This window comes from Cervus canadensis, chromosome 8 (genome assembly GCF_019320065.1).
Source record: "Cervus canadensis isolate Bull #8, Minnesota chromosome 8, ASM1932006v1, whole genome shotgun sequence".
NCBI classification, from domain to species: domain Eukaryota; kingdom Metazoa; phylum Chordata; class Mammalia; order Artiodactyla; family Cervidae; genus Cervus; species Cervus canadensis.
Genome location: NC_057393.1, coordinates 41,414,704 through 41,428,188, shown reverse-complemented (window position 1 = coordinate 41,428,188; position 13,485 = coordinate 41,414,704). Strand labels below are relative to the sequence as shown.

At 37.4% G+C, this 13,485-nt stretch overlaps 1 protein-coding gene across 4 annotated transcripts in view; it reads right to left on the bottom strand.

Annotated features, from left to right (window-relative positions):
- Positions 1 to 13,485, bottom strand: part of LOC122446694 (putative neutral ceramidase C) — an 88,706-nt gene that overhangs the window by 16,110 nt on the left and 59,111 nt on the right. For all 4 annotated transcript variants that reach the window (XM_043477179.1, XM_043477180.1, XM_043477182.1 and 1 more), the window contains 8 exons: positions 11,832 to 11,918; positions 9,979 to 10,083; positions 9,782 to 9,863; positions 7,151 to 7,266; positions 6,062 to 6,156; positions 4,234 to 4,273; positions 3,333 to 3,428; positions 258 to 353 (listed from right to left, as the gene is read on the bottom strand). In XM_043477179.1, coding sequence (XP_043333114.1) covers positions 258 to 353; positions 3,333 to 3,428; positions 4,234 to 4,273; positions 6,062 to 6,156; positions 7,151 to 7,266; positions 9,782 to 9,863; positions 9,979 to 10,083; positions 11,832 to 11,918 — 717 coding nt within the window. The remainder of the gene's footprint in view (positions 1 to 257; positions 354 to 3,332; positions 3,429 to 4,233; positions 4,274 to 6,061; positions 6,157 to 7,150; positions 7,267 to 9,781; positions 9,864 to 9,978; positions 10,084 to 11,831; positions 11,919 to 13,485) is intronic.

Sequence of the window (13,485 nt, the reverse complement as noted above, 5' to 3'; positions counted from 1 at the left end):
TGATACCTCTATACTTCACATGATGACTGCAAGAATAATATGAGATAATATATATGAAAAAAGTGGTCACCACCAAAAGATGACTAACTGACTCTGAATTAATTTTATCAGTTTCAATTTTTAGAGATACCTCACAGCTATAATATTTTTAAATATAAAGATTTTTAAAGGAACTGAACACTCAAAGTGAAGGTCTTTTTTGCTTCCCTCTTCATCTCCCCATCCCTGAGACACACAAACATACAATTTTTGATTACCGTAGCAATGGCCTTAGCAAGGACTCTGAAAAGCTGGATGTAGGCAGACAGAGTATGTGGTCCATAAATTGTGGATGCTGCCTCGTACCGCTGAGCCTGCGGGAGAGGCAGAGCAGAGCTGTTCACCATTCTGCAGAGTCCGATCCGTTTGCAGGTGTTGCATTTTAGTGACAGGTGATGATTGGACATCTTGCATAATCCAAACTGACATCATTCAAAACTAATTATGACAAAGGAGGGTGAGCATTTCCATTTACCAGCTGAAGTAAATGGTTCCCATCAACTTTGCTAAGTCATGTCTGACTCTTTTGCAACCCCATGGATTGTATGTAGCCTGCCAGGCTCCTCTGTCCCTGGGATTTCCCAGGCAAGAATACAGGAGTGGGTTTCCGTTTCCTTCTCCAGGGGATCTTCCTGACCCAGGGATTGAACCCACATCTCCTGCATCAGCAGACAGATTGTTTACCACTGAGCCACCTGGGAAGCCCATTTAACCATCACAGAAATACAAAATAAAACCAAATACATCTCCTTTCACCTGTGGTCCAAAGATTTGGTTATTCACAGAAACCTTCAATTCATCAAATCTAATATGGAACTTATCCCTCCAAATATATCCGCTTTCCCTGCAACATTCTTCATCTCAGTGAAGCCTATGCCAGGATCATCTGGCAGTCATCCTGTAAATCTCCAAGTCATCATTCCTTAAAATCCTCTTGAATTCTTTCATTTTCCTCTTTCTTTACTGCTTTTACCTTGGTCAAACCCTTACCTCTCACCCAGATCATAACTATAGCTTCTTCTTCAGTTCGTTCTCTGCCTCCATACTTGCCCTTCCCATTCATTTTCTACACTGCCATCCTAGTGAGCTTTCTAAATCAGAGCATTCCTTCCTTTGAATTTGGCTACAGTGCCCTAAAATCCTCCTTATTGAGTCAGAGCTCTGTGGCACACCACAGAAGATTCTCCATTGACTAACCCCTGCCTCCCACTTTAGCCCACCTCACTACCCTCCTCATGTTTATCCCAGGGTACTCAGCTAAGTGCAGCCACTTAAATATACTAAGCCTGCCCCTCTGGACCTTTGCATATGTAACGCCCTCAATATGGAACACCTTCCATTAGCTTTCATTATATTTGCTTAATCAGTCCTTACTCATTCTCAAGAACTTCGACAAACACTGTATCTTCATGAAAATTTGCCAGTCCACAATGTCAAACACCCAGTCTAAATTGATGCTCTTTCTCTTCGTTTTCATAACACCCTGTACATCTCTTTCACAGAAATGGAGTCATCTGCTTTCCTCTATGTCTTTTATGTCTTTTACTGACCCATAAATTCTAGTGGGCTTGGGGGCAGGAGCAGATTCATAACCATTGTCATGCCCAGATAGTGGCTAATACAATATCTGTCACAAAACACATCTGCTGAATGAATGAGTGAATAGATCAATTAATAAATTAATACTAATTTTTGCATGTCCCTAATCAGGAGACAAGCTAGTAGGGGTTTCTAACTATTTGTTCCATGGTCTGCTTTGGCAGACTGTTGAGGCCTATAGACCCCTCTAAGAGTAATGTTTCTAAACACATAAAATAAAATACATGGGTAGACAAAGAAAACCCATTAAATGAAATCAAATAATAAACTAGCTTTGTGACAGAGCAACGTTTGTGTTTCTGTGTGATGCCCTTGAATAACAGGATCTTGTAGGAGATCTAATAATTACTGTGATTTTAAAATTGGAATGAGAATAAAAGACTTCCCTGGTGGTTCAGCTGGTAAAGAATCTACCTGCAATGCAGGAGACCTGGGTTTGATCCTTGGGTTGGGAAGATTCCCTGGAGAAGGGAATGACTACCCACTCCAGTATTCTGGCCAGGAGAATTCCATGAACTGTATAGTCCATGGTGTTGCAGAGTCAGACACAACTGAGTGACTTTCACTTTCAATGAGAATAAAAGATATTTCCATATATGCAGTTACTATGTGTGATATAAAAATATTCATGGTTCCTATTGGTGACAAAAGTCATAATACTGATATTACTGTCACTTGTTGCCTACATTCACAATTGAAAGAAGTGCTAAATAACATATGAGCATGCTCAGTCGTGTCTGACTCTTTGCAACACCATGGACTATATAACCCATCAGGCTCCTTGGTCCATGGAATTTTCCAGGCAAGAATACTGGAGTGGGTTGCCATTTCCTACTCCAATGCTAAATTACAGTTACAGATAAAGGCAAAAATGGAATTATTCTCATCTAACTTATTATTCTCATCTAAGTTTATCGCAGTTAAGAACCTTTATTCAACAGGAATTCCTCAAAGGCAGGGACCTTCAGTCAAGTCAAAAGAGGGCAGCAGGGCAGACTCCACTGATGGAATTACTGAGCATTTGTCAAGAGGCAGCCTGTGTGCCATGCTATGAATTGCCAAGTTATACCCCAGATGTATTAGAAACTAGTAAGTATGGACTTCTACCCTGTTTTCATGTTTTTAGCTACTGGTGTTTAAAAGTACTTAGGCTACTTTTTGTACTATTTGTAACAAGCAAAATAAAAACATCACCAGTCAGCAGCCTCCCTAATTTTTTGAGGCTCTGTTTCTTAATTTGGATCATGCTATAACAATACCCTACTTCAGTCAGGGCTAATTGAGAGGATTACATAAAATCACATTTGCAAGGTGCTTAGCCAGTGCTTTCACTAGATAGTGGTTGCCTATGGGCATTTTCTCAGGTTCTACAGAAGCTTAAGGCACCAAAAGCATTATGGATCAAGTTAGAAATGTTGTATGCCATAACCCAGGCTCATTACCAGTGCCCTTGACCAAGAAATTTATTTCAGGGAAAGTGGAAGTCAATGAGACTAGAATTCTCAACTGAACTTGGAAATGGTCAACCTAGAACTCCCAAATATGACCTCTGGCTTATCCTTCTCTTACCTGCTCTAAAACAAAATCATCTCTCAAAAAACATGATTAAGGAAGTCCAGAAAGAAAACCTGCATTTGATGCAATTGTCTTGACCAGGACATAATTCATTTAAATGATGAGAACTTTTACTTTACCTGGTATTCTTCATATGTGGTAATGTAGTGTGTATATACATTACATAGACCTGAAATAACAACAGTCATATTCAGCATCCCATAAGCTTCAAATTCCTAGGGCAAAAGGGAGAGTGCAATAAAATTACTCTTCATCTTAAAGTGTATTATAATTTTTGTTATATTTAACATACAATTATCCATATGAATTTTTATTGTAAGATATCTATCCTAATATATTTCCCAATGATCAAAATTTCCCAGGAATACAGGAGAATCAGAGAGTCCTTGGGGAAAAGTTGAAAGGCTTAACTCTGCCTTCCAGTCGGGCAAGTCCATGGACCTATGAACATCCTAATAATTGTATTTGCTGATGCAGAACCTTATTACTAAAAATATAGATTTTTTTTTATCAATTTCCTAAAAAGTCTAAAGGGAGCATTATTAGCTAACCACAGTAGCTATTTCCAGCTCCAAATAATTATGGATTATGTTAATTAATTAATGCTGATTATGTCATTTTAGAACCATTGACAATACTTTCTGAAATAAAGAAAATCACAAATATAGATAAAACACATAATTTTCAACATGTGTTAGATTTTTTTATATAGGACTTTAAGATATTAATGTACTTGGGGTCATTTACTACTGAATCCATAAAACTCATCAATTTTAAATTGTTAGTACATAAATACAAATAAAATATTTTAATCCTACTATATTTCCTTTATATTTTTTAAGTTTATTCTTATGCCATCAATATTTCATATTCACCTCCAGCCTTTACTTTCAAGCAGTGTAAAACTCTTATCATCTTAGCAAAGATTAATTTAAAAGGTATCAGATCATAAGGATAAGGAATTCTTCTTCTCTTTTCCACATAAAAATGCATAGGTATATTATTTCATTTGTAACTTACTTCTCCAACTGCCTGCCGAAGTCTTCGTCCAGACATGGTCCTGAGTCAAGAAAACAGAATTATCTAAGTGGCTTCCTATTCAGAATGTATGCAAGGTACACAGAAAGACTTGGAATGAAAGCTAAAAAGTTAGCCTGGCTACACAGCAGTAAAGTGTATAGAAACAACACCCACAATAGTAAAGTGTGTAGAAACAACACAAGCTCTAGTTGAGCTTTTTTCCACACTGCCCTATCTTCAAAATAAATCCTAAACCAAAACCAGACAAGCTGAAGGAGGAAAACAGAAGTGAATATCACTGGCAGAAGATCACAATTGTCTTTCATTCACTGAGTCGACAATTGGTTACATTCTATGTTAATAAGAGCTGAGGCAAGTAGAGAGTACTATTCCTGCCTACAGAGAACTTACGCTTCATTCATTTATTTAGCTCATATGGTAAAGAAACCACCTGCAATGAAGGAGACCTGGGTTCAATCCCTGCATCAGGAAAATCCCCTGGAGATGGGAGTGGATACCCACTCCATTATTCTTACCTAGAGAATTCCATGGACAGAGGAGCCTGGGGGATTACAGTACATGGGGACACAACTGAGCTATTAACTTTACAGATCCACTTCAAATTGCTGAGGACTCAACAGTATGGAGCTTACATTCTTGGAAGAGAAGATGGTCAATAGAAAATAAAAAAGCGAGATGACAATAAGTGCAATGGAGAATATAAGGTAGGATAAGGATGAAAGAGGATGGTGGCGGTCATTGTGGAGATGGTAGCAGTGGTGGGTGAAAACAATGTTACGTACTGTAAGCAGGACTGGCATCTCTGGTAGAGTTTTCAGCAGAGCAATGAAGGAATGCAAGAGTTGGCCGTGGAGATATATGGAGGGTAAGTGTTGCAGGTAGAAGGAGCTGTTTAAATTCAAAAGCCCTAAAACAGGAGCATGCTTGGTAGTCTGAGAATTACAGTGGAACCAAGGTGGCTGCAGCAGGTGTAATTGAGGCAAATCAATTTTGTACAGAGTGGTACAAAATCAGATCAGATGGTTTGCTGAAGAGAGCATCGCAGAGGGCCTTGCTAGATATTATAAGGGTGTGAAGGTTTATCTGGAGAGTTGGGAAGCTATTGAAAGGTTATGATAAGTGACATGATTTTACTTATGCTTTATAGGGATACCTCTGGCTATAATGTTGAGAAAAGACTATAGAGGAGTACGGGAGAGGCAAGAAAGTGAGAAGGTTATTGCAGTAATCCAGGGGAGAGGCAATGGTGACTTAGACAAATGGGGAGGAGGTGGGTGGGGGCAGAATGATGGAAAGTGTTGAAGAGAACACACAGAATTTGCTGAGGGATTTAAAGCAGGGAAAATTGAAAAAGAATTCAGGGATGACTGAGATTTAGGCCCCGAGCAATGGAAAGATACAAAATTGCTACTTACTAAGATAGGAAATATGGCATAAAGAGCAAATTTAAAACATGTTTCCAGGCTTCTAATACCTAAACTGATTGTTTCATGTTCTTATATTTTAATAGTATTTAAAGTCTTTCTGCTGACATAATAAATCACTGCATAATTTTAATCTGGAATGATAACTTCTCAAATTTTTATGTTTACTTCAAGATACCCACTAGTGAGAGGCATATAGAGGTTTATTCTTCAGAGGTCCCACCAAAAGAGGGTTGGGAATATTTGTCACTGTTGGCGTACACAGCACAGTAGGATACAAAAGAGTCAGTACAGGGTTATCTGTCCATGATAAGAAGTGATTCCAACAGAAACACATCTACAACTATCATAAAAATCTCACAAAACAAAAAAGAGGAACTTACGTGAACTCCCCAGGGATGGCAGTGATAGCCAAGAACCCAAGAGTAACAATCTGAACATCAACAATATCTGGGTGCCAGGGATGAGGTTTTAACAGCTGAGAACCAAAAGCATGAAAACTATGTTAAGAATATTAGTCTCTTTGCTCAAGAGACCAATGCTGCTCACAGAATTTCCTTTGTTAATGGATATTAAATGTTTCCAGTTGTTTGGGGTGTCTTATCCTACAGTCACAGATTTTTTTCTAAGTCATGCAGTATTGAATATTCTGTCTAGTATTAATATGTGACTTTCAAATGACAGTGTCCCATTAACCTGGAATTATTTTCTCATCAATGAAGTTTTTGGTGGCTTTATCTTTATGGAATCACAATGTGTAACAGATAACCAAGGTTCTCCTATATTACCATGGTGACTATCCCTATACAAGACAAATAAGGAATTACCACCATTTGGAATAACTTAATTATTTCTTTTTTTACTCTAACTAGCACTTTAAATCTTGTTACCAAGTCTTGCCTTACTTTTCTTCTCCAAGAGAGTGTATCCTTTTACCATGTTCAGATTAGCATAGAATCTTTCCTTCTATTCCTTCATTTCCTCTCCTTCTTGAAGAATTTCTAAGTAAATGTTAGCAAAAAACTGTATTTAAAAATTGTTTCTACATCAAAAATTCATGGTATTACAAACACTGGCATGAATATGAAAATCCATGTTCCAAAGGGTATTTAAAGAATATTGCTTTAGTTAATAATGTTGCCTGAGTTGTGAAAAATAACCTGAGATGTCTTTCTCTGTGAGGAATTCTGTGCTTATAAATCTTAATCTTATTCTTCCTTTTCCTTTGTTCTAATTGTTTCAGTTATTTACTATGGATGTAAACACCTAAGTCAGTACATTTGATAATCATACCCCTTACCTCTTTAGAGTTAAACTTATGGCATCCATATTTTTAATATTAAAAATTTGATTTGGGAACATTTGTATAATACACAGATCTACTATTCAACATGGACCTATTCATATCTGATAATTCATAAATTTAAAAATAACAATATACTAATTTCACCATGATAATCCAAATGCATTACCTCTCCAGTATGAAGAAGGACTGGCTTTGGTTTATGGCATTCTTTGATTTCTTCAGATGGCTTGCCCAGAACCTGATCCCGAAGAGTGTCCCAAAATGAATTCCCTTCCACCATCCCTATTAAGAATGTTATGATTAATATGATTGCAACCCTCTGAAAAATGCCATCATTTTGACAAATGTTGTACAATGCTTTTAGAACTTTGAGAGATTTTATTAAGATTGCTGTTCAATGATTTCAAACAGTTTGCATAGTAGAAGAGGTAAAATTTCCTATACATAGTAAAGTAGGAGCCATTATTTAATTAGATCCTCAGTGTGGTTGATAGAGTAAAAGAATGTCTATGTTCTACATCTTTCAGGTTTTGTTTTTACTGCTCTTCCTCAACCATGTTGCCAATTTTTAAAATATGATATAATTAAATGCAGGTCAATGAGCTGAATTATCTTTCTCCTATTTTGAAAGCTATAAAAGATATCTCCAGTTTGAAGTACCAGTTGTTTAACTTGTGGTCTCTAAAGACCCTCTCTTTATCTCCACTTAATTATGTGTATACACACACGAGCAATTAAAAACCACCGAGCCTAACACCCATAATCTAGGAAAAAGCTATGTTAACTACAAAACCTAAGAACATAGAATATATAATCAGGAAAATATAATTACTATGAACATATTTGGACCTACTTACAGAGCACACATGGGACTCTCAAAGAACTCTTCTAGCTCAATAATAAAAAGACAAATAGACCAACTTAAAAATAAGAAAAATTAAAAAAATAAAAATAAGAAAAATATATGAAGAGATATTTCTTCAACAAAGACACAATAATGGCCAAAAAACAAAAGATGCTCAATATCCCAGGAAAACGCAAATCAAAACCATAATGAGATACCACTCCACACCCCAGGAGTAGCTAGAATCAAAAAAAGGAAGATAAAAACAAGTGTTGGTGAGGATGTGAAAAAATTAGAATCTTCAGAGAGAAACTGATGGGAACATAAAATTGTACAATGATTTGAAAATACTCTGGTAGTTCCTCAAATGATTAAACATAGAATTTTACCACGTGATCCAGCAATTCCACTTTCAGGCATGTACCAAAGAAATGAACTCATATGCTCACACAAAAGCCTGGACATGAATATTTATAACAGCATTATTCCTAACAGCCCAAAACAGAACTACTCAAATGTCCATCAGCTGAGAAATGCATAAATAAAATCTGACAAAACCATACAGTGAAATATTATTCAGTCACAATATGACATAAATGAACTTATCTACAAAATAGACTCACAGATATAGAGAACAGACGTGACTGCCAAGGGGGAGGGCTGGATTGGGAGTTTGGGATTAGCAGATGCAACTACTATATAGAGAATGGATAAAAAACAAGATTCTACTGTATAACATAGGAAACTATATTGAATATCCTGTAATAAACCACAAGGGAAAAGAAGATGAAAAAGAATGTGTGTGTATATATATATACACACACACACATTACATATATACAGATTTGTGTATAACAATCACTTTGCTGTCCAGCAGAAATTAACACTACACTGAAATCAACTTGACCTCAATAAAACAATTTTTAAAAAGAAAAAAAGCAATGAAATTATTTTAGAATCCATGTTACAACATGGATGAACCTTGAAAACATGATGTTAAGTGAAAGAAGCCAACACAAAAAGCCACATATTTTTATGATTCCATTTATATGAAATGTCCAGAAGAGGTAAATACAGAGATAGAGTTTAGTGGTTTCTTAGGTCTGGAAGAGATGGGGACTGGGCTGTGATAGCTAAATTGTACAGGGTTTCTCTTTGAGGTGGTGACAATGTTCTAAAATTGATAGCAGTGATGGTTGCATGTATCTGTGAATACATTAAAAACCATTGAATTTTATGTTCTGTGAATTATGTCTCAATAAAGCTATCAAAAATTATTTTAGAACATTAGACCAAGCTAGATGAAATATTGCCAGGAAAGATGATGCCAACTCTATCATGTTACAACTGTATTTGTTTTTCAACTAATGGTTCCAAAATATACATGAAATAAGCCAAAATATTGCCTGCTGTTGCTGCTCTTCAATTTGTTTAACTTTGTGTACTTTCCAATGCATGTTATCACACTGATAATCAGGATAAAGTATAAAATCTATAATAATCAGTTATAAATTCATGGAAATACACACAGGAAGAAGACCCAGGATCACAAACTGTATGCTCCTAAAGTCTTCTGTTCTGAGGAATTTGGGCTCCAATAAAGAATTCCAGGAAAGAGACACTAATAACCAGATGGAGAGGCCAATTCATATTGTGGGTGTTAAAATGACACTCCTACTCTGCACCACTCCAAATCCATTCCTGCCCAATTTAAAACTATTCCTCCACAGGTTGAAATGCAGAGAGAATCTCTGCTTCTATCTGAATCAGTGGAAAGCTAAATGATGAAAGGTACCGACAGCTGAGAAATCATGTACAAATCTGGAAAGCGTACCTATCCCTAAATTTTAAAAATTAAAATAGTAAATGCATTGGCTACGTGAAACCCTGTTAGGGAACAGAATCCTGAAGTTTAGAATCCAGAACCATAAACCTGATCAGACTGCACCTCACCCTGAGTAAAATTGAGGGTTCCAAATCCGTCGATTGTGCCAGCTGCAAAGCTGTAGCCCAAGGCTGGTTTACATGTTTTTGCCTAAAGGAAAAAAAATGAAAACAAACAAAAGAAACAGAAGTTGAACTTCAACGATAAGATCAGCCCAGAGATTTTTCCTTGCGGCACATAATCAGTATGACTCGGTGACACTTACTGTGTGTGTTGAATTGAGCCAGACGGTGACATCCGTCATATTCACCCACTGATGAGCTGAAGCCAGTGGCCCAGTTACCTCCTGGGAGGCGGACTCATACAGTTCCTAGAAAACCCACACAGCCTTACCATGAAAAGCAAACGAGCTAAAATGAATACTATACACTTTTACCCAACAAGTGCCAATTTGGAAAAGCATCTTTCAGTCAAGTTTTCTGGTGCTGGCTGATTAGCCAGAGCATTTTCAACTCTCCACCAAAGCCACAGTGACTTCCCAGAAACCTGAAGGCCCTGAGACTGTGGACCTGGGTTTATTGCCTACAAATACGAAATTCCAGCAATGCAGGCACAAGATGCTCCAACCTCACTGGAAAGATAGTCAGGAAATTTTAAGGTTAGGAGTGAAAGCCTTAGTTGCTCAGTCGTGTTCAACTCTGCAACCCCATGGACTGTAATATAGCCCGCCAGGCTCCTCTGTCCATGGGATTCTCCAGGCAAGAATACTGGAAAGTGAAGTCTTAAGCATTGAAACACCAAGGAGGTCCCTGGCAATGTTTGTTTTTATTCATCTCTATCCTACAGTGGAGGAGGCAAACCCTGCTTCAGCACCAGTGTCCTTACCCAACATCTAACTCATTTTCATTCTATTGCCATCCCAGTTTCCACTGCCATGTGGGAACTCAAGAGATAAGTCAGAAACACCAGCTGCAGCCCACCTCCCCTGATTTCATTGTTGTTGCTGTCCGTTGAGTCTCTTAAGTCCTGTAGGACTGCCTCCCTGATTAAGAGGAAAGTTGTGCCACGCTGAGAATGTGCGACTGATCTCTCTGTCTCTAGGCTCAGAATGGTAACAAAATTTCTGATGCCAAATTGTGTCACAGGTGTACACCCTAAATAGAATCTGTTAATTTAGAACAATCTGCTGATGATACCACAGTAATTAAAAAGAAACTGCAGCAATTAGGCTGGCTGGTGTCTTCTGTTTTTAAAGGTGCTTTTGTTCTTTCTTAATTGCTCCTGAAACAGTTTAGAACCCTTGAGACACAATATTTACATACACAGACACACACACACACACACACACACACACTGATGGGCATGCTCATTAAAGGTATGGGTAAGCTATAAAAAGGCAGAGATTTAACTATCTTTATTAGAGATGGTTGAGCTCAAAGCTATCCTTCTGTCTTTTTCCACTGGAAACATCTTCATCGGAGCTGATACAAAATCTGTGAGCAAACTAGAAGGTAAAATTGAGGAGAGGAAGGAGGGTAAAGTAACTGGCAGTAAGCTCTCTGGAAACCAGATTCTCTCTTCATCAAAAGATCTTTTAAAAAAGAAAAGAAAACATAAGATGGATGATCTCTGCCATATCAAAAAAGACCAGGGACTAATTTGAATGCAAACTGCAAGAACTGGGAATTAAGCCACTCAGCTTTACCTTGTCCCCAAAGAAAAGATAGGAAATGGTCAGGGGACATGGCAGGCAAAGGCCCCAGAGACTTCTGAGAATTGGGGTCATATCTGATACTACATTAATTGAAAACTACAATCTATCATCTAACTGCCTGAAGCAAGCACTCTGGCTGAAAGAATGTTTTCCTGACTATTTGCTTTTAAATGTACTTACTTCCTGTAGGAAGTCAGTCACAAGCAGTCAGAGAGAGGCTCCTGTGCGGTATGTGAAACAACCTTCCTGATTGACAATAAACAGCATTCATACCTCCAGACTCCTTGGTGCAGGTTGAGCGCTTGCTGTCTTCCTTACAAAGACCAACTTCCTAATGAAAAATGTCAGTGGATTTTAAAGTATAGTTTTGAATGAAGATAAAAGCAGCAGGGCCCACAGCTTACCTTTGCTTTGTCATATATTATCCGTCCTATGATTTGTGTACTTTCAAACATATCCTGCCCAGGGCCCTCAGCAACACACATGCTAGGCTGGAACAAAATGACACAAGATATGTTCTTAGCGAAAAAAGTGATTCTTTCAAAGGGTGGAAAATGATAAGCAAATCTGAGCATGCTAGGCTGGAACAAAATAACACAAGATATGTTCTTAGCGAAAAAAGTGATTCTTTCAAAGGGTGGAAAATGATAAGCGAATCTGAGCAAACAGACTTTCTTTTTGGCTGTGTGGCCTGTCGGACCTTTGTTCCCCAACCAGCCAGGGACTGAACCCAAGTTCCCTGAACAGGAAACAGAGTTTTAACCGCTGGACCACTAGCGAAGTCCCAGCAAAGAGATTTTTTTTTGAGGCCACATTCCAGCCTCTCTTTCCAGATGTTCTCCCAATTTACAGATTATGAAAAACAAAATCATTCTGGAATTGGAGCCATGAACATTGCTAGAATTCCTCTATTTTAACATACGACATAAAATTGATGCATAATATTCTATTGCAAATACATATCATAATTTATTTAACCATTTCATGTATGAATTTTGGAATTTAACAAATAATCATCCTAATCAACTCTAATGTGAATAAATAATGTGTAAAAATTTTGCAAATGAAGGGTAACAAAGACTTTTTTTCATTGAATTATAATTGATTAAAAATGTTGTATTAGTTTCTGGTGTAGGAAGACTTTCTTTTTTCTTTTTAAAAAATTGGGGTATCATTGCTTTACAATAGGAAGACTTTCTATATAAAAATAGTAAAGCATAAGAGAAAAGTATAATTGTTAAAAATATATTTCTCATCGGGTGGCATTGCTTTACAATAGGAAGACTTTCTATATAAAAATAGTAAAGCATAAGAGAAAAGTATAATGGTTAAAAATATATTTCTCATTGGGTGGATGGACTTGACTGGGATAAAATAAATAGCCCAAACATAGTGTTTAATAAAAGCAATATCACAGGTGAAATATTCTATAAGCACAAAGAATAAGAACCAGAAGCTAGCACCTGCTGCTCATGTCAAAGGTGAGAAATCTAAATGCAGATGAGGGGAAGCAGTTAAATAAACAATGATACAGCCTCACTTGTTGAGTGTAAAGCTTACTACACAGAACTATCTAGAGGGATAAAGAGATTTTTTATAGACAAATTAGGTAGAAAACCCAAATCCTGGACACACACAAAAAAAACCTCAATAAATAAGTTATAAATTGTTGTTCATGGATGCACACATGTAGAAAGAGGTGTGATAGTGGTAATTTTGGGGAAAAGGAGCAGGTGGAGGGGAGGAAGGTAAGCAGGGACTTTCACTTTTTACTGCTCTTTAATAAGATTTCCATGTGGTTTGAATTTTTGTGGTGGTGTTGGTATAGTTGCTAAGTCATGTCCAACTCTTGCAACCTCATGGACTGTAGCCTGCCAGGCTCCTCTGTTCATGGGATTCTCTAGGCAAGAATCCTGGAGTGGGTTGCCATTTCCTTCTCTAGGAGATCTTCCTGACCCAGAAATTGAAACTGGATCTCCTGCACTGCAGGCAGATTCTTTACCAACTGAGCTACAAGGGAAGCCTCAAGTTTTTACAGCAACACTTTTTTTTTGTTTT